Here is a 25,596-nt window from a genome sequence, read left to right as displayed (position 1 = left end):
AAAAAAAACAGCTACTCAAACTTCTCATTCTGATATGATACTGTTGACTATGGTTTTTTTTTCTTCATTAACAAGTGGGAAAAAAAAAGAAACAGAGCATATGTTGCCCTATACATGGTTTAGGAGCTTTCTGCATTAATGCTGGTTCTCCAGCAGTCGGTTGTTAAGAAAAAGTCCAGCTCTTAATTTACTCGACTGTCTACATTCTGTCCGTCACCTTTGATAGTTCAATAAGATATGATCATGGTGGAAAGAACCAGATTCCAGAAACAAGCTATTAAATTTAGATTCCTTCTGTCAGAGATCATGTTTGTGGAACTTCAGGTTTTTTCCAAGGGTGGGGCTGAGTGGTGTGCTCCCACACACCTGCAAATGATCAGCCATCCACCGATAACGATAAAAGCAGCGAACAGGAACCTCAAGTTTTCTCTACGTCTCCTATGGTTTTTCCGTGTGCTTTAAAACCTTTGCTAACATTTTCCTCGTGCCTTCTCCTAGGGTTTCTCCCCCCACCTGCTCAAGTAGTTCTAGGACCGCCTTCCACAGTCTACAGTTCTAGGACTCCTAGCCGCCTTCCACCTGTCTGACCACCAGCTCCACCTAAACACCCAGATCCCGTTTGTTCCTCCAAACCAAAAGGAGAAGCGGGACTGACGACAATCTAAGAAAACGCGTGCAAATACACAAGAAGCGTAACACTAAGAAAAACGTAACACTTACTAAACGAGGAAATGAACAGCAAACCTGAATAGAGTAAATGAAAGCAATGAGGATGAACAGGAACAGTTTATAAACTCAGCACATCTTTGCCAGTCTAAACACAACATAAACTATTCAGGAATAGTTTCTGAATAGTGCAGAACAAACAACATTGTGAATTGGTGCTGTCTAAATAAACTCCTTTAAAAAAAAAAACATGGAGTTGAGCTGCTGTCTAAAAGGCCAAGTTCCTGACCTTAATACTTAATTATTTAATTAACTTAAATTAGTTACTTAATTAAGTTCATTAATTATTATTGAACTAATTACACCAGCAGCTGTTTCTTTCCAGCTAAATTCACAGCGATCCAGCAGAGTTTCAAGAAGTTTCATTTTTGGATTGCCTTTTGGATTTTTTTTTTAATTTATTTTTTGCTAAGTTTTAGTTGAATAATCTTAAAATATTTAAACGTTTTTCATATATCACAGAGGATATACAAGTAAAGTCTCATCACTGTGTTCTTAAATGAGTGGAGATTTTAAGTGACAAATTTTGAAATGTTTTTTTTGTTTGTTTTGTCTGTTTTGTGACTCCAGCATCAGAGTGACCCAAATAAAACAAATAAATGATGGATTTTAGCTCTTCGGACTCCATGGATTAGCTAATTGTGTCGTACTTTGGAGTAAAGCTGCAGAAAGTAACCAGAGGGAAACTAAACAACTTTTATTTTGTCTTTTCCTTCTGATTGTTGGGTCAATTAAATTCGGCTGCTTCTCGTGATTTGCTAAAGGAGCAGTATTATGTAGAATCAACTTTTTTGAGATTTACGTCTTGTTATAATGTTACTCTCTCATCAAAAACATACTTGGAGTTTGTCTTGACTCTAATGCAAGTTTGAAAAATCATTGAATCTCCTGTGGGAACCATTCAGCTGTGTGAAACGCCTGGCTGAGCCTAGCCCCGCCTTCAGTATGGAGCTCCTCCTCCAAACTGCAGTTTCCGGGTTTCCAAGCTTTCGCCTCACTGAGCAGACCTCTCCTTCGACTCCTTCAGACTAGCCAGCAGCAATTAGCAAACACCTGGTGGAACTGTTCATCTGCCGAGCTCATTATTCGAGCTACTCAGTGCAACACGAGTAAAAATGTTGTTAAAGGGTTAATAGAGGAGCCATGTTGTCATGACTTTCTTAAGGCAAAGTTTCAGAAAGAGCGACAGACACAGAGGCCCACTTTCAAAGTGGTAAATTATGAAGTAAAATTCATTCCTATTTGACATATATAGCATTTTCTTTAAAAATTGAAGTGAACATAGTTACTTGATTATGTTATGAAATGGCCCAATGTTTCTGTAAAGTGCATAAAACTGCCCCTTTAAGAAAAACTTTCTAATGCACTCTCCTGTTGGGGAGGCGATTTACAATAGCAGGTCATTCAAATTTTTAAAGGAAAATAAACAAAAGAAAAAAAAAAGAGTTGAAAACTTGTAATACTTTCACAGAATAACCAACAAATTTTCTGCATAATCTTTTTTTGATACTTATTTTCAAACTTTCTTTTGCTTTTTACAGACAAATCATATTATTTATACCTTTCTTTTTTTTCCTTACAAGAAAGAAAATCCAAGACTTTGAGCTCAGACTGACTGGCATCTAGAATAAGTCACGTTCCCAAGGGATGATAAAACCCTGGCAGGTAATGCTCTGACAGACTTTCTCTAATACCTCGCGCTCAGAACATTGTGACCGGGCGAGCCTCTTCTCTTAATGAACACTCGCATATGCCGATACGGCTTAATCCGCGTAAGCATTCGGTAATCCCGTTAGATTTGTGCAAAACAAGCTTTCATTTTTATTCCCTGCAAACGACCCTGTTCCTAGATCGGTCCAGACTGTCAGACTTGGCACCCCCCCCCCACCCGGGTCACCTGGCTTTTAAATATGGCACCCAAAGTGTGTGACCTCGTTTCATTCCCTGTGTCGCGGCAACTGCTGGTGTCGAACAGGCAGCAGCGGCTGTTTTCAGCGCTCTAGGTTTTGTGTTTGTTGCTGCTTCCGGTTCACAGATTGTGATAAATCTCGGGAATGCGATAAAAATAATTGTCCACGCTATCTGCACCACATGTTTGTTTGGGTTGACTTCTATCAGCCCGTAGATATATCTAGACGTTGAGTTGACAACATTATGCGTCATATTTCTCATAAATTTTAAAACGTACTGTATATATTTTCCTACTGACTAGATAAAATGCTGCTGATGTAGCACAGAGATGAATGCATCAATTTTTGATATTGTATTCAAAGATAATGTTATGTCCTTAAATAAAAACATTTAGGCTTTAAATAAGCCATCTGGAGTGAAAATGTGCAGGACTTCCTGCCGAGCGATCCTCATGGAAACAGATTCTGTCAGGAATAACTTCCTGGTGACGACACCTGTCTGCAACCATCGATCCAGCCTAGTTCACATAATTGATAAACAAACCTTGCAAGAGAGGAAGCAGCCAATCATCAGCTGGCGTCGAGCTTCAAGAAACAGAAAGTCATCAAGGTGTTTCTCGAAAACTGTGTAAAAACGTGTTAAAAACATCCACCTTCCCAGCAGATGCGACGCCCACGTTTGAACTGGAAGTTCTTCATGTTGAGCTTTGAGGTGATAAGACCCTATTCCTATTTCAATAGCAGTTTATTCTCCTTCCAATAGTATGGATGAACAAGCTTCGGCAGCCGTTTTGAAGACGTAAAGGTTGAAGTAAGGAAGGTCTCACAAAGGATGAATGCATGAAAAGGCTAACGGCTAAGCGTAGTGGAGGATCTATGATGCCGCGGTTCCTCTTCCAAACCTTGTTAAAGCGGCATCAAGGATTCTTTCAAATATCGAGTAATTTAAATACAAATATGTTCATTTAAATACAAATATGGCGGACTCCAGCAATAAACTGTCATTTTGTGTTTTAACATATTGTCAAATCAGTGCAGGCAAGGTTCTTCAGAAATCAACCTTCAGCCTTTAGATCAGTCTTCTGATCGAAATGCTACAAAAAACTTGTGAGACAAGTTAAAAAGAAGAGAGAAAAAGAGACTTCACCCACCGGATGAGCTTGAAAGAGAAGAAGAATGGTTAAATATGCCTCTCTCTGTATGCGCCAACATTTTTGAAATGTCATAGGAGAAGCGTGACGAGTGACGAGTGACAGCGGTGAGTTAAAGTCTCCTTCAACACCCAAGATGTGATGGCAACGGCAGCAACGCCACAAGAAAGTTTAACACTTTTCTGCTTTCTTGTGGCGCATCGCCGGCGTTCGTGTGCACGTCTACGTGTACGAGATTGAAAATTCACAACTTTCCCTCCTCAGCTGGAGGAGGGGAAATGATTGTTGCCTCATCGTGCAAGTTCCGTAGAAAAAGAGTAGAGAGGGAGCAACATGTGGCTGGTCCTTAAGTTCTCTCCTACTGTCACATGCTGCATCTCCTAAGTTTGGTATTTCGGCCTTTATGAGTAGAATCACAATCTGAATCTTTTTCGTCAAAAAGGAACTCTAGAGACGGTTGAAAGCTGACTATTCTTATACCACAATTTGCTGTATGAGTTTCCATAAGGATCGGTGAATGAATACGAGACAGAAATCAGAAATGTTTTTTTTAAGTTTCAAAGACTAGTTTTAAAACCTTGATACATAGTTTGTGTAAAGCTCTATTATCCGGTGACTAAACCTCACCTTTAGCTTGAGTGCCTAATCTTAGCGTTTACGTTAACCCACTTAACCTCCTCCGCAGTCCTAATCCTGACTGTAACCAATCTAATATTGTTTCAAAAATACTTCAACCTGAGGGATTCAGAGCAAAGACATCAGTGATGAGCAAAACGACGGCTTTTGGGTCATGGATCAGAAAAGCAGAAAGTGTACAGTTGGTTCGTTACCCCAGCTCAGTGAACTTTACATGCACCAGTTTTCGGTGGTTTTTGAGGTTTCAGACAGTAATTACAAGTTCCAGAGCTGTCACTATTAACATAAAAACTGTCAAGAAAATCATAAACCACCACTTTTACTTTTGCCCCCATTGGGGATAGGTAGATCTAAGCCTTGTTCTACGTACACAGAAATACTGTCTAAATCGAGGTTAGTGAGCCCCACTCTCTTAGCGAGATAACCATGATAGTTGAGTTTAACTTTAGCTATGTGAAGCTGTAAGAATACAATATACAATGTTATCTACGTCGGCATATCAGGACCATTGCATAAAAAATTTGCAAAGTCAAAAATTTGCTGGAAAAAAAAAGATTAAAATATGTCAATTTCTGGGTTGGAAAAGTGAAAGTTTGCACACAAAAAAACCTCAGAAATATAAATGTTTTTTTCTTGTTTTTTTTTTTAAAGATACATTTTTGGCTGAAATTTACTCTTTTTTCTTCCATCTACAAGTGTATAATGGTCCGTTCCAAACTCATATACTTCACATATATAAAATATTATTTCGGGGCATGCTGTGGTGGCGCACGGGGTTAGCACGCCCCACGTTTGGAGGCCTTAGTCGACGTCACGGGTTCGACTCCCGGTCCAGGTGACCTTTGCCGCATGTCTTCCCCCCTCTCTTTCCTGTCTGCGTACTGTCGAAAAAATACAAGCCACTAGCACCGCAAAAACTCTTCGGAGAAAAAAAAAATTAAAATGTATTTCAACCCTTTATTTCTTGTAATTTTGATGATTATGACCTGCAAGTTATGAAAGCCCAAAATTCAGTCTCGGAAAATTTGAGAATTGTCAAAAAGTTAAATAATGAAAACTCATGATATCGCATCCTAATCAGCAGGTTAACTCAAAACACCTGCAAAGGTTTACTGAGCAAGAAAGTTGAGTGGAAGGAAGAAGTGTAATGGAGAAATGTGCAGCAGCAACAAGGATAACCACAGCCTTGAGAGGAAAGTCGAGCAAAATTCATTCAAGAGGATCGGAGAGCTTCACAAGGAGTGTATTGATTATGGAATCAAGATTGTGCACAGATTTAAATTCATGCACAAGACATAACTGTTTTATCATACAGTATATATATGTAATGTGATGCCTTACTGAATTGTGAGCATTATTTCTCCATGGCATTCCATCTTCAAAGTTATTTATTGAATTGGAACAACTCTTTATTATCACAGTTCAGGAGTACTGGAACAGAAATGAGCAAAAGCAAATGTTGAGCTCTTAAACAATGCCAAAAGTTGTTTACTTTCACATTAATATACCGTTGTATATGAACTTAAGACACACAAATAATAATTAAAAAAATCTTTCCTATTCACTAAGTGAGTATTAATCATGAGGTAGTAATAATCATATGAGAAATTGATTTCTTTTGGGAATAACTCACACATCAACGCAAATGAACTCAAATACTTTAATTTCAACACCAAAGTCAAACCAAATATTTATTAAAAAAATAGACAAGCTTTTACTTTATTAGTTCAACCTATAGGCTTTAGGATTCTGGGATTAATATTGCCCAGGAAGTTTCCACTTCTCTATGTTGACGCTCTTTTATTTGAGGTTTTGTAAGACGGCAGAAAGGGTAGATACTGGAAACATTTAAACCTTTTTAGAAAACTGTTGCAGAACGGGATGTCGTAGTCAGAGGAGTTTAAGCCGTCCCCTTGCACTTTGTCCTGCCAGTTCTTGATCCCTCTCTCTTTGGCCGTGCCTAAAAAGAGAAGACTGGGTAAGCTGGCAGCAACAATGAATTTTGTAATAATTTGATGTTTTCTAATGTTTTATTCTTTACCTGGAATCGTATTATCAAGAAGAAACCCAAAAATTCCACCGATGAACATATGTGTGGTGAACAGCACTACGATCACCTGGTCCATCTCTTTTATTCCTTTAGGAGGGAATAAAAAAAGTTAAGCACCTTTACAAAGATTGTGCGGTATCTTGAACCATATAAATGTCAAAGGTCTTGGTTCATTAAGTTTAAGTTTCTGAAACAACAATAATTCCATGAAAAAGTAGAGATTTTTGTTAGTTTTAGTGTTAGTGTTAGTTAGTTTTTTATATATTCTATATGCAGTTTTCAATGGTAAGCTCATTAAGGGGTGAGGAGGGGCGACTCCCTTTCATATTGAATAAAGGTTGAATAATTTTACCCACTCTTCTTTGCACAATTCTTTAAAAGGGACAGTATTATGTGTATTTCAGCCACATAGAATAATTTTAAAGCACAATAAAGTAACCATGTTTCCTTCACTTGTTATAAAAACGCTGCATAAATCAAATATGACTCCAAATAAATTTGACCTCGTAATTTAACACCTTGAAACTGGACCGGAAATTAACACGGATATTGCTCTGCTCAGAGCGTCTGGGAGGAGCTTAAACAGTAGGCTATCATGCTAACGCTAGCTGGTTTCTTCTCTGTGGTCAGTAATTTGGATCAGGACATGTTCTCTTTGAAGTTCCAATTCATTGTGTGGGATAAAATATACTGGAGACGTGGCTGTCATGTTACACTAATAACTGATTTATAATGTAGCCTACTGAATCATAATCAAATCAAATTGTAAAGTGACTCAGAATTCCTGCCTCTAATAGATTCTGCCCTTGTCACTTTTCAGTGTGACTTGTAAAGTAATTTACATTGATGTAGGTAAATATATGTATTTGCTATACATATATAGCACATTATATATGTAAAATTGTACCAGCATATACAATTGCAACAATTAGCGAAATACGTTAAATTTTGTTAATTTAACAGTCAATTAGCTCAATTGTTTCAGTTAATTTACCGTTAGCTAAAACAAACAGTAGATCAAACAGTAAATTAAAATCTGTACACTTAATTATTTCTTTGAAAAATCACTATCACAATCATTCCTCCCTGGAGAAAGAATGGTTCAAAATCAAAACTGATCCAGAACTTCAATTCAAAATGACAGTCCTGCCCCGATGAATGGATGTAAACTTTTCTGTTTTCTTTATTTACCATTCAAGCTCTCATGAGCTAACCATTGAGAGCTAATGAGAAAAACTAATTTTAAGCTGATAGTAGATGAAGATTATGAAAGGGATTTAAAAAAAAAAACAGTTGGAGGACTGAATGGCTGCTTACTTTCCTGTGAGAACATTTACACGTGAGCGTCCGGGATGGGAATCTCTCCTGAGTGGGTGATTAACGCTCTCATGCATGAATTATGATCCTTTGTGTCAGAATTTTTTTTCCATTTTTAAAAATTCTTTTCTTAAGGCATAAAAAAGGTAGGACATTTTTTTGTAAAAATAATATTTTTTTTTATTATTTTTATGTGATCAATTGTAATTTTGTCCAAATACAAAGTTGTTATTTGAAAAATACATCAGTAGTATTGTTCCTTAGGGGTTATCTGATGTCACAATATTTTTTTTACTTGCAAGAGTCGTCTACAGTAGAAGGAGGGACCGGGTCGGTTCTCATGCTTTTTTGTCTGTCGGCCATATTGTATTTAACAAAAAATAATTTCTTGCATTTGCAGCTGATGGCCAGTAGTTGATGGTATATTTTATGATGCATTAATGTCCACTTCAGTGGTCTGTGTGCATTTATAACATAAAGATCCACAGGAAGCACAAGAAAATGGCTTTTAGATAGCTGTCCATTGTAGTGACCACTATGCATGAAAGGGTTAAAGCGTTAAAAAGAAAGCAAAACAAAACAAAAAAAGACATTAAAGACATCCCACAGTATTTCGCTTTATAAAACTTTGTGTCAGTTACTCGGCTGAAAAACCAAACCGATTTCTTTTTATTGGAACACCCTACTCTCAAAAGCTCCTTTATTTCCGAATCTGGAGGTGCCACAAACACAATTCCAATTAACCTTTATAGTATTTGTTCAAGCCTTAATCTTGGACAAAAAAACTAAATTCAGGCCCAGGAATAAATAAATCCATCAAAAACGGGGAGATAATGATGTTTTTTTGAAAGTTGGAACAGTCCAGTGGCCACACAGCCTTGTTAAAATTCCAGGGTTTAAAAAATTTGAGAACATGATAAGTAATTCCCAAACTTTTTCCACTGATTAATGTTGCATGTATGCTGTGGCAATTATAATGAAAAACAAATCTCTAAAATAAAAACATTTAAATGCGCATAGACCTGATTGCATACTAATACTAACTCTTTGTAGGAAAATCTTCAGGTTTAACTTCAGCATTCACTTTGATCATTATAGGTTGTTAGCACATCTCTTGTCCCCAGCTCCCTTCAGAACTTCTGCTGGATTTTGTTTTGGACTGTTAGATCATTCCCAAAGTTACAAATCGCTCATCAGCTTTTTAGCCGACACCAGTGGATTTAGTGTCGGTGAGCCACTTTGAAGGTCCAATGAGCCGAAAACCTTTGATGATAAAACGCAAAAGTGGTATCATGAAATTCAGTTTGAAGAACAAAAAACAGAGAACATGATGTTATTACCACCATGTTTACTGTGGGATTGGTGTTGTCTGGGCGATACTCGCTGGTGTTTTTGTGTCACACACATTTTACAAGTGTGGTCTAAAATTTCCAGGGAAGAGCACATTCTCCCACACAACCTTGGAATATTTCAGCAAGACTTGGTGTTTAAAAAAAGATATCTGTTTTACTTCTTGCTCTAGAAATATGTAAAATCCTGATATGGTGTGGAATAACCCTTCTTCCAGCTGCTACTTTTGTGGCACTGGCTTCATTGCACTGATGAGTAGGCATCAGCAAATTTCTGTTAGGCTTAGCTGGATTTTCATTTTGATTCACCAGGTTTACTGCATTTGGCTGGAGGGTTGACCTCGGTAAGAATGAATGCTTAAACTGAAATAAAAGCCTTAGTTTAAAGGTTTCCATACACGAATGCAAACCCTTAACAAATTAGCTTGTACCCAATTCAGGTTTCCTTGAAGGTGTACCAAGTTTGGAAATAATTTACCCAATTTTTTACCCAACACTTTTTTCTTCTGGAACTTAGGAAAATAAATGAATGCGTATGAAACCCTTAAGGCTGCGGTATTTGACTTTTATTTAAAACAAGCTCTTTCCATATTATGTTAAAACTATCACTTTATTGTGACCAGTGTTGTATAGTAACGAAGTAAAAATACTTCACTACTTTACTTAAGTATATTTTGGAGTACTTCATACTTTCCTGGAGTATGAAAATTTTTGATGACTTTCACTTTTACTTCACTATATTTCCGAACTTAATTGCGTACTTTTACTCCGATACATTTTCAATGTGTGGTTTAGTTACTCGTTACAAAAAAGCGCGAGAGAGAAACGCAAGTGTTTTGATCCCACCTACTGATTAGCAAGTAGCAAGCAGGCTACCAAACAAAGTCCGTAGCCTACTTGCCTCGGCTTGTTCATCACCTCCAATAGGATGCACCTTCTTCTTCTTCTTTTCTATTATGGCGGATCACAAGCAACTTTAAGGTGCATACCGCCACCTACTGTACATGAGTGTGTAGAAGCATTACTTCATATCTATTAAATTTTATTTTTTAATTTTGTATTCTTAAGATAAATAAACAATGCTTTCCTTAATTTGTGAATATCTGTTATGTTTCCTTCATTTCCTAATATACCTATAAGATTCCATTCATGCCCCATATTTCTAACTATTATCTTTAATTCTTCCCTTTCGAGTTCATTTGACTTACAGTTCATCAATATGTGTTCTACATTTTCTTTCTCTCCACATCTCTCACATTTATCATTATTTTTCCTCCCTATTGTATAAAGCATGTCATTTAAGTAGGTATGACCTACTCTTAATCTACTAATTATTATTTATTTTCTTCTGTTTCTTTCATTAATGCTTTGAATTTGAACTGACTTTTGTACTTCATATAATCTTCTTCCTTTCTTATCTTCATTCCACATTTTTTGCCATTTCTTGATTTCTTTACTTTTAATTAGGATACACCTGTTTCGCTTCTCCCATTAAACACAAAGCAAGTCTCGCAATCAGTAGCAGTCACATGGAAATTCTATCTTACAAAAACTCCCCGTCCAACTTGAAGAAACACATCGAGGTAACTTCTTATGAAATGGTTATAATTCTCCTGTTTCAGTAACTATAGCTTGGTCACTAGACACTACTGTATTGTGAAACGTTGACCATAAATGAACTTTGTTTGGCATTGTTTCAGTTCCACACGTGGTGTATTTAGCTTAGGTCTAATGTTGACTGTAGCAGGCTACCTAGACTCCTCTGTTCAAGGGGGACAGAAGCCATAGCGATAGCAATTTAGACTAAATTTAACGAATATAGGAAAGGCATGCAAGTTCAAAACCAGGTTTACAGATGCCAATAAGCTGCATTTCCCTCCCAATTCTTTTTTTCTTTTGCATAATGACCAGTTGTGTGCACCACCTACTGACTGTAGCATTGACTGATTCACTGATTTGTGAAGTAGAGTAATCGTAACAGCTCTTTTTCTTCATGTTGGCCGCATTTTCTGTACTATTTATTTTTCTCATTTTCAGCACTGACCTTACTTGAAGGGAAAACTTAAGGCTTACAAAAACTTTGTATTTTCTGTCCTGGAGGGTTTACTAAGAAGCTGGTTCAGTTGTAAAGCAGGTTAAGTTAACCTTGTGCTATAGGTAAAGCACCTAATTTTCTTAACTAAATGATGCCTGCAGGTATATCTATTAGCAGGTTTAATTTTGCCTGCACTTGGTTGGGTACATTATTTTAAGTGTATTTGACAAGTTTACCAAAATATAAAAAATGTCATTCAAACTGCATTTGCCTTGTTTTACTTTTTACTTGTACTTTTCATTACATTACTTGAGTACATCCATTTTTACAGTAATTTCCATACTTAAGTACAAGAAGTTTCAGATACTTTAAGACTTTAACTCAAGTAACATTTCAGTCAGTGACTTCGACTTTTACCAAAGTCATATTTTGGAGAGGTACTTGTACTTTTACTTGACTCTGAGATTTCAGTACTTTATACAACACTGATTGTGACAGTATAATATGAGACCATAGTCTCAAACTGTGAAAAAAAATCAAGCTGCTCTGCCTTCTCCTATGAACCTGCTGTCATCTAAACAAACACACTGTTCCACCAGAAACAACCATCAGAGAAAGGAGGAGGGTGTTAGAGCTGTCAGTCACCCATCACTTTCCTATCTGCTACGCTACAGCTAGTTCACCAAAATGGAGCCTGCCATGAATGCTAAGGCTAGCTAGCATAGCTGCCGATGAAGGCGGCTAAACAGTTTTTCTGTGATACTAAGTTGTTTCTCTGCCATTAACACATTGAGAAGCATGTACACGAGGTTCAGTGACAGCGCTAAGACCTTTCTCAGGGCTCTGATTGGTTGTTTTTTGACCGGGAGCGGCACATCTATCCAAAATGGCAACAGGAGCTCTGGGAGGAGGTGGAGGAGCTCCATCTTTTCACAGACTATCTGTCTCATACCATACTGTCACAACATGGTGACAATTTGAAAAGAATATGTGAGAACCATATTTTTGTCAAAGTTACATATTGAAGCTTTAAGAAGGTAAGATGGCACGACTGATTGAAGAATGTCATATTCAAGAAAAAAAAAAAACATCACCAGAAGACTGAGGTTGCATTAAACATCAAAACAGTCAAGAAAATCTTCTGGTGGTAAAAGGGAACCCTTTGTTATCACCGGACCCCTGAGTACTGATTTTCTCAGTCAGTATTAGCCCTTTATGTGGCATGTTTGACCACCAGCACAAGGGTGAACACAGAGGGCTATTGAGTGCGAATGCCAGCATGTTGGATTCTGCCCTGCTTTCATAACGTCCCTCCGGCAATAAACCTCCTAATGAAGTTGTATCGAATTGAATCAAGAACTGAAAACAGCGCTGACGTAGTTTTAATCTGAACGCACTCTTGTTTGGTTAACCCAAGACGCACACACACACATGCCAGCATGCCCAAGCAAGCTCACACACACACACACACACACACACACACCTGCACGCAATCAGGAAATTCTCCTGCCCAAAGAGGTGCCAGTCAAAAGTTCATGGTATCTGCTGAGCTTAGTGGAACTCACACAGCCGATAGTTTTAAGAACGTCTGGAACAGACTACGGTTTGTTTACAAAGAGCATCGAGAGGCCTCGATCTTGTTGTGCGGACAAATCAGCTGAGTGTTGAAGCAAGAGAAAGACTCTGGAGAAGGGTGCTTTATTTGATCCGGGCAGATTACAGCCACTGTCATGGGGGCCAGCCAAGAGGATTTGGGAGGTAAGCAGCCTAGACCTGAGAAAACCAGACAAGCCTTTGTGCCCAGTGATGACTCTGGATTAGCACTTCCCTTGGAGACACTCGCATCACATGACTTCTAGGATCAAAGTCTTATGTCTGCATAGAAGAACTGTTTAATCTTGGGGATTGCTCTTTTGATAATGCCTTCATAGAGGGTCACCACAAACGGTCTCATTAAAACCAGTCGATGTAGCATCAAGAGCAACTAACGGCCTGCGACTGACGTGGTTTTGACGTCTTCGACTTATTGCACATAGAACTCTGTCTAAGTCAACTGGAGTGATGTGTTTATCTGGCTGAGGCCATATCTATACCTCTGTATATAAATATGTATATTTATATACATATACATGTATATAAATATACAGGGGTATAGATACCATACTGTATAGTACGCGTGGGAATTTATCGTGATAAATTTCTTATTATGATAAGAATTTTGATCTATCATTGTCACAATAAATTCCTATTAATGAAGTAAAAGAAAACTGCATGAATTGTTCGGATTATTTCTTTTTTTACGATTTTTTCCACTGTTTATTCAATGAGAGTATCAATAAATATCAATAAATCTGAAAATATTGTTAAATTAAGTGACAGTGTGTAGATTATGGATATAAATCACACTTCTTTATATGACTAGTGTGCTGAAGAAGCGCATTAAAAATGGAATTTTTTTTCAAGACTAGTATTTGTGGGGCTATGAATGTTGTGTCATGCGGTCACAGTCAAACAGTTAACTAAGAACTGTCTTGTTTATTGTTATCAAAACAATACCACAAAATAGTGATAAAACCTGAAGGCCTTATCACCAACCCCAACAAGAAGTTTTGTCTTATGTGAACTGAGATTTATGTTACGTTTTTAAAAACGTAACATAAACACCACAAAGAAAGTTACACATTTTTTTGGTTGATTTATTTACAGTTCTTGAGCAGTTTCCCCCCCAGGCTTTCACTTTTTGATAATTCATCTTTGGTCATAACCTTTAAGTCTATGAGGTTGATAGGCCAATGCCCTAATCTTTAAACTCCCTTTCAATCAGATTTAACTCAATCTGGGTCACTGAAAATCATGGATATGACTTCACTCACAAGGAACTTGTAGATTGAATTAAAAGATTTCCTATTATTTCTTATTACCGTATTTTCCAACTATAAGGCGCACCACATTATAAGGCACACCTTCAATGAATGGCCTATTTTAAAACTTTTTTCATTGCATTATAAGGCGCATAGAATAGATGCTACAGTAGAGGCTGGGGTTACGTTATGCATCCATTAGATGGAACTGCGCTAAAGGGAATGTCAACAAAACAGTCAGATATTTCAGTCAAACTTTATTAATAGATTACAAACCAGAGTTCTGACAACTCCATTCATTCCCAAAATGAATAAACAGCTGTTTTATTATTTTCCCCGAGATAAAGTAAGTGACGTGGTATTTTCGTGACACAGTTTATCTTTTAACAGCATCAAGGTATAACATGTAGTGGAGGGGAACTTTTCCTCGATTCAATAAACACGTAAAAAACAGTCTGATACTGTTACGGTAAATCAAACGTTAGTGCAATCACAATATATATCCACTTCCGCTATAACCATTGATTCGTTCATGTTAAATTCTCTGGCTGCTGCTCTGTTCCCGTGTTCTACTGCATGACTGATCGCCTTGAGCTTAAACTCTGCGTCGTAAGCGTGTCTCTTAATAGGAGCCATTTTGGGGTTTTTACACAAAACCCAGCGTGCACCGCGCGCTTCTTCTTCTACGGGGGAAAATGAGGTCGGCGGCTGCTTACCGTAGTTGTGAGACCTGTTGTGGCTCAATATTGGTCCATATATAAGGCGCACTCTCGGCTTTTGAGAAAATTGAAGGTTTTTAGGTGCGCCTTATAGTGCGGAAAATACGGTATTTACACCCAATGGTACAAATAATATTGGGCTTAGCTGCACTGAACTAAAAGTACAAAAAAGACTCATTCACTAGTTCCTACACCAGTATACTTTAATTTCCTCCTGATATTTTGTTTCCTCATCTTTTTTCAGTCTGTGTCTCTCTCTTGCAAAGCAGCAAATACACTACCCACAGCCACCACCATTTGTGAACACTGGTACACACAAACAACCCAGAGGTACCAGTTAACCTGGATTTAACCCAGATTAAACCCTGGGCAACAATGCTCACCTGTCACCTTAACAGTTTAATTCTTGCCTTTGACCCGTTGCACCACTTATGTCATTCTGCTTATGCTTCCACCAGCCCACACATATATGAGTAGCACAGCAGACCAGCTTTACCAACAATGATCTAGTTAGACGGTTAAACGCATTAACAGAAAGGGTCACTAATGTTCCAGAGTACAAAACATCCCCAGTGATCCACTTTTTATTTCATCTGTCGTCTCCCTTAAGCTGGTATGTTTTTTCTTTCACAGTCTCGTCCACAGTGGACACACCTTGTGGAGGCTAATAAGGTTTGTTCAGTTCATCCGGTTGTGCCGGGAAGCTTGGAAAAAAAAAAAAAAACTTCCTCCATACCCAGACCCTCCCTAACAAGACACAAGCCAAAGAGTACCAAATCTGAGAGGAATCAACGATCAGGAGCATAGGAGACACAGTATTGCCCCCAGCAGGCTGAACTGGTTCTTACATGCCAACGGAACTCAGCTGATTGGTTTGGTCTGACCGGCTGAGCCACAAACTAAATCCATCCACTCCTTCTGTTGAGTCTGATAGGAGTAGAAAAATGATGGAAAAACAACAACATATTTAGATCTGTTCAGGTAAGACAACGGTAAACTCTGTCCTTGTCACTTGGAAATCCAGGCTGAAGGCTAATGATAAACTGTTTGCCATCTGGGGCCTCTGGGATTTGGCAACACCTTCCCTTTAGAAGCTTAGGCTGGCAGAACTGCTCCCATCTTTTCAAGTGTAATCTGAAAGTGGAAACACAATGGGAGAACACTAACATTTTCAGTCATGAGCCTGTTATTTTCCTTGGAAAAATCAAAGCTCTTTTCTTTAATTAATCAGATGGTGGTTTCTTTTTAGTCAAAGACCATGACTGCTTCAGGATGCATACCAAAGAACACTGGCACCAACAAGGGCTACTTCTCATGGGAGAGCTATACAACAATAACAAGATACAGTAAATGCCATTCAAGCATAGTAGTCTTGCTGATACTGATAAACCAGTGACGAAGATATGGTAGTTCCTAAACGATAAGCCAGTGAGTGGTTGGCACAATTTGTCAAACAGTCCCACATCCTGACAAGCTAATACAGGCCAGCAAGTTGTGAGCTTATAACTTGTCAGTTTAACACAGGTATAGAACACACATGGTTAAATGAGAGAACAATTTTTTTTTAAATAAAACGGCGTGCTGCTTGTTACCTTGTTCTGTGAAAGTTTTCTTCGCAAATTTTGTCACGTTAAAACCAATAAATTGCAATGTATTTTATTATGATTTTAAGCAATAGTGCAACAGGAAGTAGGAAAATATGTGTGGTTTACACATTTTATTGACAAACTAAACTGGCACCCCCCAAATAAAATCCAGTACAATTTGTCTCACCACCTGCAATTCCTGAATAAGCATAAAATTGTGCAAATTGAAAATACCAAATTAATTTGATAATTGAAACTCGGCAATTTCGAAAAAACATGTTTTTCGGTAAAACGTTTTTGTGCTAGGATGAGGAGATTTTTCATTTGTATCGAAATAGATGTATTTTGCAAAACTCCAATGGAAACACTTTTTTAGCGTCTCAAAAGTCACGTGATCAACAAAAGGGTGTTGAAAGTGGTAGGAGGATGATGGTTTGTTTTTGTTTTTTGTTGGACAACGTTTAGTTGGCTTCACCAGAGCTCTCACAGCATCGCACGGTTCATGAAAAGTTGCTCTGAAACACTTCATCAAGTGCAGCTTAATTCATCAACTGGAGATGAAAAAAAGCAACCCACAACAGGAAAGAAGTCAAGACAAGAAGCAAACAAAAGGCAAACATTCTTTACATTTACTACACTGACAAATGCTGCAGAACTTATTAGGATTCAGCAAAAGTTCTCCACTTGTGTTCTTATGAAATTCGTCAAATCCTGAAAGGGTTTTATTCTTGCAACATTGTGTAAAATAAGATATTAGAACATACAGGCCTTAATTCATTATTAATGAAGGAGCCAAAAAGCCCATCATAATTCTGGTGAAGGTTCTGGTGACTTTGGTCAGAGTTGTTATAAATAATTGTTGTTTGTGAAATTACAGGTGTTATGTGTCTGAAAGGCAAAAAAAAGACATAAATATTTATTTGATTTCCCAGATATCTGGCTATGTGTGGACTAGGCCTAAACATACAAATCCACTAAACTGGGGTAATCATTCATTTTTGTTGTAATGTTTTCCAACCTGAAAGGCTTTTAAAAGAGCGTCTATTGTAACTTTACCTGTGTCAATGATGCCTGGATTGGAATGAAACCAGGTAGGTAGCACAAGTCCACTGAAGGTAGAAAAACCAAGGATGAGGAGGTTGCGGGAAGAGTTGAGATCAACATGCTAAAGAGAAGGAGAGGGGGGGGAGAGGGGAGAATGACATTATGTCACACAACTTGTTTAAATTGGTTTATTGACTATTGCTTCCAGACTATTTTGTTGTTCTGTGAAAATGAGCAGCCAACTCTGTTTTGGAACAGAGTAGATAAAATGAAATTAGACATAATGTGGAAATAAAAGCCTATGAGTCAAATACTATTTTAAGATGGATTCACATTTGATCATAACAGGTTAAAAATGTTAAAGTGGGGTTAGCCCCTAGTATTTATAGACTCAGAATTTAATCAGATTGGGGAAACAAGCAAGAATCTTTATTTTCCCATGACACAAAATTGTCAGTAATCAACATGAATAGCAGCAGGTAAAGACAAATGCACATGGAAACTGGAACTTTTGACTTTATATGTGTTCCATCTCCATTGGGCCCTTGTGTGTTTTTCCATTTGCTTAAAAACTGAAATACAATACCCGAGGTTTCAGTTCAATGCTAAATCTGAACACTTTGATATTGCAACCAGGCATTGTGTAAATGGTACACACTGAACTGCAGCTCCCTCAAGCTTTTGCTACATATAACTGGGACTCGAGGGAGCTGTAGTCGTTCAATGCAAACAAAACAGTTGTTGGATGAATATAAAAAGAAGCCAAAACATATAAAGTTTCAACTGTTTTACAAAGACTGATAAAAGAAATTCTTTACAGGAAAAATACGTCATTGGGACGGGACTTCAAACACTAATGAGATGGTGAGTCGGTGCTTTGAGAGCACAAAGTGGAGATTTCTATGTTCTGGGTGTTACTTTCTTGCAAAAGCTTCCCTGGACTCCCTGCTGCTTGTTTTCTTTAACACTCGTTAAAAAGCAGCCTGAGTCCTCTGAGAACCAGTCAAACAGTTATGGTCTAAGGCAAATAAAACCAGCACAAAGCAATTAATAGTTATTATTTGTTATTTGAGCACTCCAATATTTTTCAGTTTCAACAAATGTTCTGCCAGATCTCATGTTAACTTGTCTATAGCGGAGAAGGAAAGACCAACGTCTAATTACGGTTGCTATTAAAACTAAAGACCTCAGTCAAAACGTTGAAACTTGATAGGAGCTGTTGTTGACGGAAAGTGTTTCCGAAACCTTTCCACATTTTCTTATGCAACAAATAAAAAGAAGCACACAATTAATCGTGAGGTGGAGGAAAATGCAAAGTTTTTAACATTTGGTATTCCACGTAAAAGTCTGTAAACCATGTGGAGCGTATTTATGCTAAGCCCTCCAGATTCAATACTCATGAAGCACATTTTTGCTGCCTTATACCTGTAAGTCTTTTGGTATATCAGCTTTGCACATGTAGTTGGCTGGTTTGGGTTTTATCTAATAAACAGGGACTTTTTTGTCATAAAGTAACTTCTCATTGGGACACACAGAAGTCGCATGTAGGGTACCCCAAGGTTCCGGCTAGCTCAGACTTTAACAAGTCATAACTTTAACTACCAAAGCTATGCAGATAATACACAGCTCTACATTACAATTTCACCAAACGACTCCGAACTTATCCATGTAGTGAACAGATCCTTAGAACAAATCAATGTGTGGAGGTGTCTTTGCTTTCTCCAGCTGAACAGAAACAAAACTGAAGTTATTGTCTTTGGACCAATAGAGGAATGATCAGCATGCAGCTTCAGATTTTTCAGCTAGATACTATCAATCAAGCCTGAAATCTGGGTGTTGTGATGTACTCAGACAGGACAAATAAAGATAATTACAAAGTGGGGATTCTATCACCTGAAGAACATTTCTAGGATTAAAGAATTAAAGTCCCAGCAAGATCCAGAGAAACTCATCCATGTCTTTATCTTTAGTTGCACTGAGTCAAACAGCTCCACATGATCCACAGTCCTGCTGCTGGCATTCTCACTACAACCAGGAAGATAGAGCACATCGCCCAGTTCTAAAGTTCTAACACTGGCACCTTGTAGCTCAGAGAGTAGACTTTAAAATACTTTCATTAGTTCATAAATCACTGATTGTCTTAGCACCAAAATACATTTCAGTCCTGATGTTGTCATGTCAACCTTCCAGAAAACTCAGGTCTTCTGGATCAAGTCTACTTTGTATCCCCAAAATGAAAAGCAAAGTTGGAGAAGCAGTTTCTATGCTCCACTAATCTGAAATAAACTTCCAAAAAAATACAAAACAGATGAAACACTGAGTTCCTTTAAATCAAGGCTAAAAACTCACCTGTCTAGAGTTGTCTTTGACTGGAACATTGATCAAAATGTTTGATAACAATTATTCTTGACGATGGCATTTGACAAATTTTAATGTTGCTGCTTGTTTCATAATCGGTAAAAGTATTATGTTTTTATCACGTAAAGCACTTTGAAATATGTTGTTGCTGAAATGTGATGTACAAAATCTTGATTTGACTTGTTGTCTATCCTTTGCAAAATAGTTGAAGCTCATTCTGATTGGATGGATATTTATTGTGAACATTGCTTTGAAAAGAGGTGTTCATTTATTGATCCCCAGAGACAATTCAGGCCTAAATACAAAAGAAATTTTGTCTATAAGGTGAAAGAAGTTCTTAAAACAAATAAAATTAGGTGGTGGAAAATGATGATGTTTTTTTTCTTTTAAAAATGTTAGTGTTGTATGCATAAACATTCAGCACCCCCAAGTCAATATAGTGTAGAATCAGCTTGTAAAGCATCTGTAAAACACAAACAAAAAAACACTTAATGTGTTTACCTGAAGGTTGGAAATCCCCACAGCTGCAATCATGCCAAACATAACAAGAAACATTCCTCCAATGACTGGGTCCGGGATGGTGATAAAAACCGCTCCAAACTTCCCAAAGACGCCCAGAGCAATCATCAAAACTCCTGTTGTCTGAAGGACGAGACGGCTGCCAACCTGAGATGAAGCAAAGAAAATGACGATACTTGGAAACCCTGATTATATTTAGATATTTATGGTTTAAACATTCCTCTTGGTCTGACTTTAATTGTTGAATATTTGGAAACGTGGCCAGCATGGTCTGAACGGTTTTGTTCACTTTCTCCATTGACATTGCAAACTATAATTGTGAAACAGTGCAGAAACTCAACATCACCATTAACACATTCTACTTCTGTTTGCTGATTGGCCCGGGTGAAATTCATCATGAGAAATCAAGCTCAATTGGAAAAATCCAAGACAGAGTACAGAAAAGTTCTTGACAGTCACTAGATCCCAGCTTAGTAAAACACTACCGGGTTAATTTTGCACGTATGCAACTATGGGTATGCAACATGGTATTGCATACCCATGTTGCAGTACATGGATATGCATCCACATATTATGGAGCACACAATAGGTGTTTTGGAGCAAAATACATAATGTTTTGCTCCAATCTGTTTAAGAACTATAGCTGCTTTTCTAATGACCATATAATTTTGCAATTTGACAATTTCAAAAATAAATTTGCTTAATGTAAATGCAACAATTTTGAAAAAAATAGTTTTATGATAAATAGTTGTGGCACTAAGATGAGGTGGATTTTGGTTGTATTGAAAGTGTTGTGTTTCCCAGAACTGCACTGGAAACTTCGCGAGTGAAGCAAAACTTTCCTGATATGCTACCAAATTTTTATTTTCTTTTGTACAAAAAGTAATTTATCTTGACATTACATGTCAATTTTATCAACAAATAATCACATTGGCCTCACCCTGTTTTTGGAAAACTTACAATAGCTGAGTTATACTTGACAGGAGATGGATTATCAGTAGATTTGATCGGTGCAGTAGACGCTCACAACAGACTCACCCTCTAACTACCTACTTAGACACACACTCGACCTTGTGTGTTTGTTTCCGTTCTATTTCTATTTCCTTTCCTCATATTTGTTTGGCAGGTCTGAACAGATAACAGTAATGCATTTCTCACCTGTCGCATGAGTGAACTCACTGTTTAAGTGTACTGGCTTGGTAAAGCAGGACAGTGTCACACAACATGATGTATGCGTGATGAGTGCGCTGGTTTAGGATGTGACCATGGGTATCAGGTGAAGCTCTGCTGGCTTTTTTATATTTGAATAAACCAGCGCTACTTCAAAGGCAGAAATGAAGACTCTTGTTAAAGTTTCAGTTAGCAGTTAAATTTTATGGTGCCAAATGTACTTTGTGATTCACTCGGCAAGTGTCCAAAAAGCAGGAATGTTGATATTTCTAAAGGTGATACGTTCAATGGAAAACAGACTCCTTCTTTTTCTGAAACTCAGCCTTCAGGAAGTCATCATGACATTGCTCCTCTATTAACCCTTTATCAATGTTTTTTCACCGTTTCACTGACAAGTAGCTTGTACGCTGAGCTTAACAGATGCACAGGTGTTTGCTAATTGCTGCTGGCTGGACTGAAAGGGCTGAGTGGTGGAGTCAGGAGGAGAGGGATGCTCTGTGGTAGCTTGAAGAAGCTCAAGGGAGAAGCTGCACCTCCAAATTGGTGCTAGGTCCAACCAGGTGTTTTGCACAGCAGAATGGTTGCCACGGGACATCAAAGGATTTCTCAAACATCCATGAAAGAATCGAGGCAACACCCCAGGCATGTTTTTGAACAGGGAATAACATTATAACATGATTTAAAGCTCAAAAGTTTCAGTTTTACACAATACTGCCCCTGTAACATACATTGCCTTGCAGAAGTAATCATAATAGTAGAGGTTTTTCCTATTTTGTTACTTTGTTACAATCCCCATTTTGTTACAACTTTATAACCACAAATTTATAGTCCCACACAAGGTATTACATAACTGTAAAGTGAAAGGAAAATTAAACAGGGTGTTCATTTCCTCTTTTTACAAGTCAAATGTGAAAAATATGATCCATGGTAATCACTGTTTCAAGTTTTTGAACATGCCTCCATTAGCTTTGCACAACAGTAGACTGTACTGGCACCCGACTGGAGCTGTGTACCTTGGTAATTCCAAGTGCAGCGATGTTTTGGCTGTAGGAAGTGGTTCCATTCCCAGTTCCCCACAGTGCGGCCAGGATGCAGCCCATGCCCTCAACGGCGATGCCTCGGTTGATGGCGTGAATGGGTGGTGGAGGAGCACCAGACAAACGAGCGCAAGCATAGTAGTCACCGATGGATTCCATGGTAGATGCCAAAACGCCTGCCATCATTCCCAACACCGAGGACAGGCTTACAGTGGGAATACCCCATTGACCTGTGGACAGAAAACTAGTTTATCATATTTCATTTTCCAAATGGCTGTACATAAAGTTCCTCATCATACCATCAGTTCCAGGTACAAGATACACAAAAAAACCCTTGTAAAAGCGCAGGAAGGGTCACTGTGACCCTGGCAGAACGCACACAGGGTAAAAAGCTCATGGTCTCCAATGGACAAATTCTTCAAATTTTTAGACATACTGAATTGTCATACCAAAATAGAATTAATCAAGCATAGAACGTAATTTGAACTCGACTTATGTACTTTTGGTATAAGTAAGGAATTTGAAATGGACGACCAACTGACCTCTCACGCAGCTGTTTTTAGGATACATTCAGGCCGAATGCGAAGGCATCTTGCACACATTGGACAGAGGTCAGGATGGCCGAGCGGTCTAAGGCGCTGCGTTCAGGTCGCAGTCTCTAATGGAGGCGTGGGTTCGAATCCCACTTCTGACACAATTGCCTGCAATTAAGTGGAATAAGAATGTGATCTTTTACTCGCATCTGCCAAACAGAACGTTAGTTGACGTTGAGTGGTTGTCTGGAATAAAATCTCTCGTCACACATTATGGTAACAATTTACACCAGTGGCGTGGGAGCAATGCAAACGTAGTAATGTGGTAAATAAACTGCCAACTATTGCTCCTCGTTATGAGCAAATGTTTGGCATAGACCTTATAGAATTGTCAAGTGTTCGTTGCCGTTCGAGCATACCGCATGCGAAGGCGTCTAACAACCACCTGACAGGGGTCAGGATGGCCGAGCGGTCTAAGGCGCTGCGTTAAGGTCGCAGTCTCCAATGTGAGATGTGGGTTCGAATCCCACTTCTGACAATCCGGCTATACTCATTTTCCCTGACTCCACTCTTGTACTTTGTTTTAACTCGACTTATGTACTTTTGGTATAAGTAAGGAATTTGAAATGGAGGACCAACTGAAATCTCACGCAGCTGTTTTCAGGACACATTCAGACCGCATGCGAAGGCATCTCGCACACATCTGACAGAGGTCAGGATGGCCGAGCGGTCTAAGGCGCTGCGTTAAGGTCGCAGTCTCCAATGGGAGGCGTGGGTTCGAATCCCACTTCTGACAATCCGGCTATACTCATTTTCCCTGACTCCACTCTTGTACTTTGTTTGAACTCGACTTATGTACTTTTGGTATAAGTAAGGAATTTGAAATGGAGGACCAACTGACCTCTCACGCAGCTGTTTTTAGGATACATTCAGGCCGAATGCGAAGGCATCTTGCACCCATTGGGCAGAGGTCAGGATGGCCGAGCGGTCTAAGGCCCTGCGTTAAGGTCGCAGTCTCCAATGGGAAGCGTGGGTTCGAATCCCACTTCTGACAATCCGGCCATACTCGTTTTCCATGACTCCACTGTTGTACTTTGTTTGAACTCGACTTATGTACTTTTGGTATAAGTAAGAAATTTGAAATGGAGGACCAACTGAACTCTCACACAGCTGTTTTCAGGATACATTCAGACCACATGCGAAGGCATCTCGCACACATCTGACAGAGGTCAGGATGGCCGAGCAGTCTAAGGCGCTGCGTTCAGGTCGCAGTCTCTAATGGAGGCGTGGGTTCGAATCCCACTTCTGACACAATTGCCTGCAATTAAGTGTAATAAGAATGTGATCTTTTACTCGCATCTGCCAAACAGAACGCTAGTTGACGTTCAGTGGTGGTCTGGAATAAAACCTCTCGTCACACATTATGGTAACAATTTACACCAGTGGCGTGGGAGCAATGCAAACGTAGTAATGTGGTAAATAAACTGCCAACTATTGCTCCTCGTTATGAGCAAATGTTTGGTATAGACCTTATAGAATTGTCAAGTGTTCGTTGCCGTTCGAGCATACCGCATGCGAAGGCATCTAACAGCCACCTGACAGGGGTCAGGATGGCCGAGCGGTCTAAGGCGCTGCGTTTAGGTCGCAGTCTCCAATGGAGGCGTGGGTTCGAATCCCACTTCTGACAATCCGGCTATACTCATTTTCCCTGACTCCACTGTTGTACTTTGTTTGAACTCGACTTATGTACTTTTGGTATAAGTAAGAAATTTGAAATGGAGGACCAACTGACCTCTGACGCTGCTGTTTTCAGGACACATTCAGACCGCATGCGAAGGCATCTCGCATATATCTGACAGAGGTCAGGATGGCCGAGCGGTCTAAGGCGCTGCGTTCAGGTCGCAGTCTCCAATGGAGGCGTGGGTTTGAATCCCACTTCTGACAATCCGGCTATACTCATTTTCCCTGACTCCACTCTTAGACTTTGTTTGAACTCGACTTATGTACTTTTGGTATAAGTAAGGAATTTGAAATGGAGGACCAACTGACCTCTCACGCAGCATTTTTTAGGATACATTCAGGCCGAATGCAAAGGCATCTTGCACACATTGGACAGAGGTCAGGATGGCCGAGCGGTCTAAGGCGCTGCGTTAAGGTCGCAGTCTCCAATGGAGGCGTGGGTTCGAATCCCACTTCTGACAATCTGGCTATACTCATTTTCCCTGACTCCACTCTTAGACTTTGTTTGAACTCGACTTATGTACTTTTGGTATAAGTAAGAAATTTGAAATGGAGGACCAACTGACCTCTCACGCAGCTGTTTTCAGGACACATTCAGACCGCATGCGAAGGCATCTCGCACACATCTGACAGAGGTCATGATGGCCGAGCGGTCTAAGGCGCTGCGTTCAGGTTGCAGTCTCCAATGGAGGCGTGGGTTCAAATACCACTTCTGACACAATTACCTGCAATTAAGTGTAATAAAAATGTGATCTTTTACTCGCATCTGCCAAACAGAACGTTAGTTGACGTTCAGTGGTTGTCTGGAATAAAACCTCTCGTCACACATTATGGTAACAATTTACACCAGTGGCG

At 38.9% G+C, this 25,596-nt stretch overlaps 1 protein-coding gene and 8 non-coding genes across 9 annotated transcripts in view; 8 read left to right on the top strand and 1 right to left on the bottom strand.

Moving 5' to 3' along the window:
• Positions 1-6,069: 6,069 nt before the first annotated feature.
• The window catches only part of LOC114136738 (solute carrier family 23 member 2), a 74,017-nt gene continuing 54,490 nt past the window's right edge, over positions 6,070-25,596 (bottom strand). Inside the window, exons 8-12 of the mRNA XM_028004966.1 lie at positions 22,445-22,698; positions 20,244-20,408; positions 17,397-17,505; positions 6,465-6,560; positions 6,070-6,383 (exon numbers count right to left, since the gene is read on the bottom strand). Of these exons, the coding sequence (XP_027860767.1) occupies positions 6,208-6,383; positions 6,465-6,560; positions 17,397-17,505; positions 20,244-20,408; positions 22,445-22,698 (800 nt within the window). The 3' untranslated portion in view covers positions 6,070-6,207. The remainder of the gene's footprint in view (positions 6,384-6,464; positions 6,561-17,396; positions 17,506-20,243; positions 20,409-22,444; positions 22,699-25,596) is intronic.
• trnal-cag (transfer RNA leucine (anticodon CAG)) lies at positions 23,080-23,162 on the top strand. Its single transcript has one exon. It is a non-coding gene; the product is annotated as a tRNA-Leu (tRNA).
• Positions 23,456-23,539, top strand: trnal-aag (transfer RNA leucine (anticodon AAG)). The gene has a single exon. It is a non-coding gene; the product is annotated as a tRNA-Leu (tRNA).
• trnal-aag (transfer RNA leucine (anticodon AAG)) lies at positions 23,714-23,797 on the top strand. The gene has a single exon. It is a non-coding gene; the product is annotated as a tRNA-Leu (tRNA).
• On the top strand, positions 23,972-24,055 carry trnal-aag (transfer RNA leucine (anticodon AAG)). The gene has a single exon. It is a non-coding gene; the product is annotated as a tRNA-Leu (tRNA).
• trnal-cag (transfer RNA leucine (anticodon CAG)) lies at positions 24,230-24,312 on the top strand. The gene has a single exon. It is a non-coding gene; the product is annotated as a tRNA-Leu (tRNA).
• Positions 24,606-24,688, top strand: trnal-uag (transfer RNA leucine (anticodon UAG)). The gene has a single exon. It is a non-coding gene; the product is annotated as a tRNA-Leu (tRNA).
• Positions 24,863-24,945, top strand: trnal-cag (transfer RNA leucine (anticodon CAG)). Its single transcript has one exon. It is a non-coding gene; the product is annotated as a tRNA-Leu (tRNA).
• On the top strand, positions 25,120-25,202 carry trnal-aag (transfer RNA leucine (anticodon AAG)). Its single transcript has one exon. It is a non-coding gene; the product is annotated as a tRNA-Leu (tRNA).

This window comes from Xiphophorus couchianus, chromosome 2 (assembly GCF_001444195.1).
Source record: "Xiphophorus couchianus chromosome 2, X_couchianus-1.0, whole genome shotgun sequence".
In the NCBI taxonomy this organism is placed as follows: domain Eukaryota; kingdom Metazoa; phylum Chordata; class Actinopteri; order Cyprinodontiformes; family Poeciliidae; genus Xiphophorus; species Xiphophorus couchianus.
Note: the sequence above shows the minus strand (reverse complement) of the source record. Positions and strands in the feature narration are given on the sequence as shown.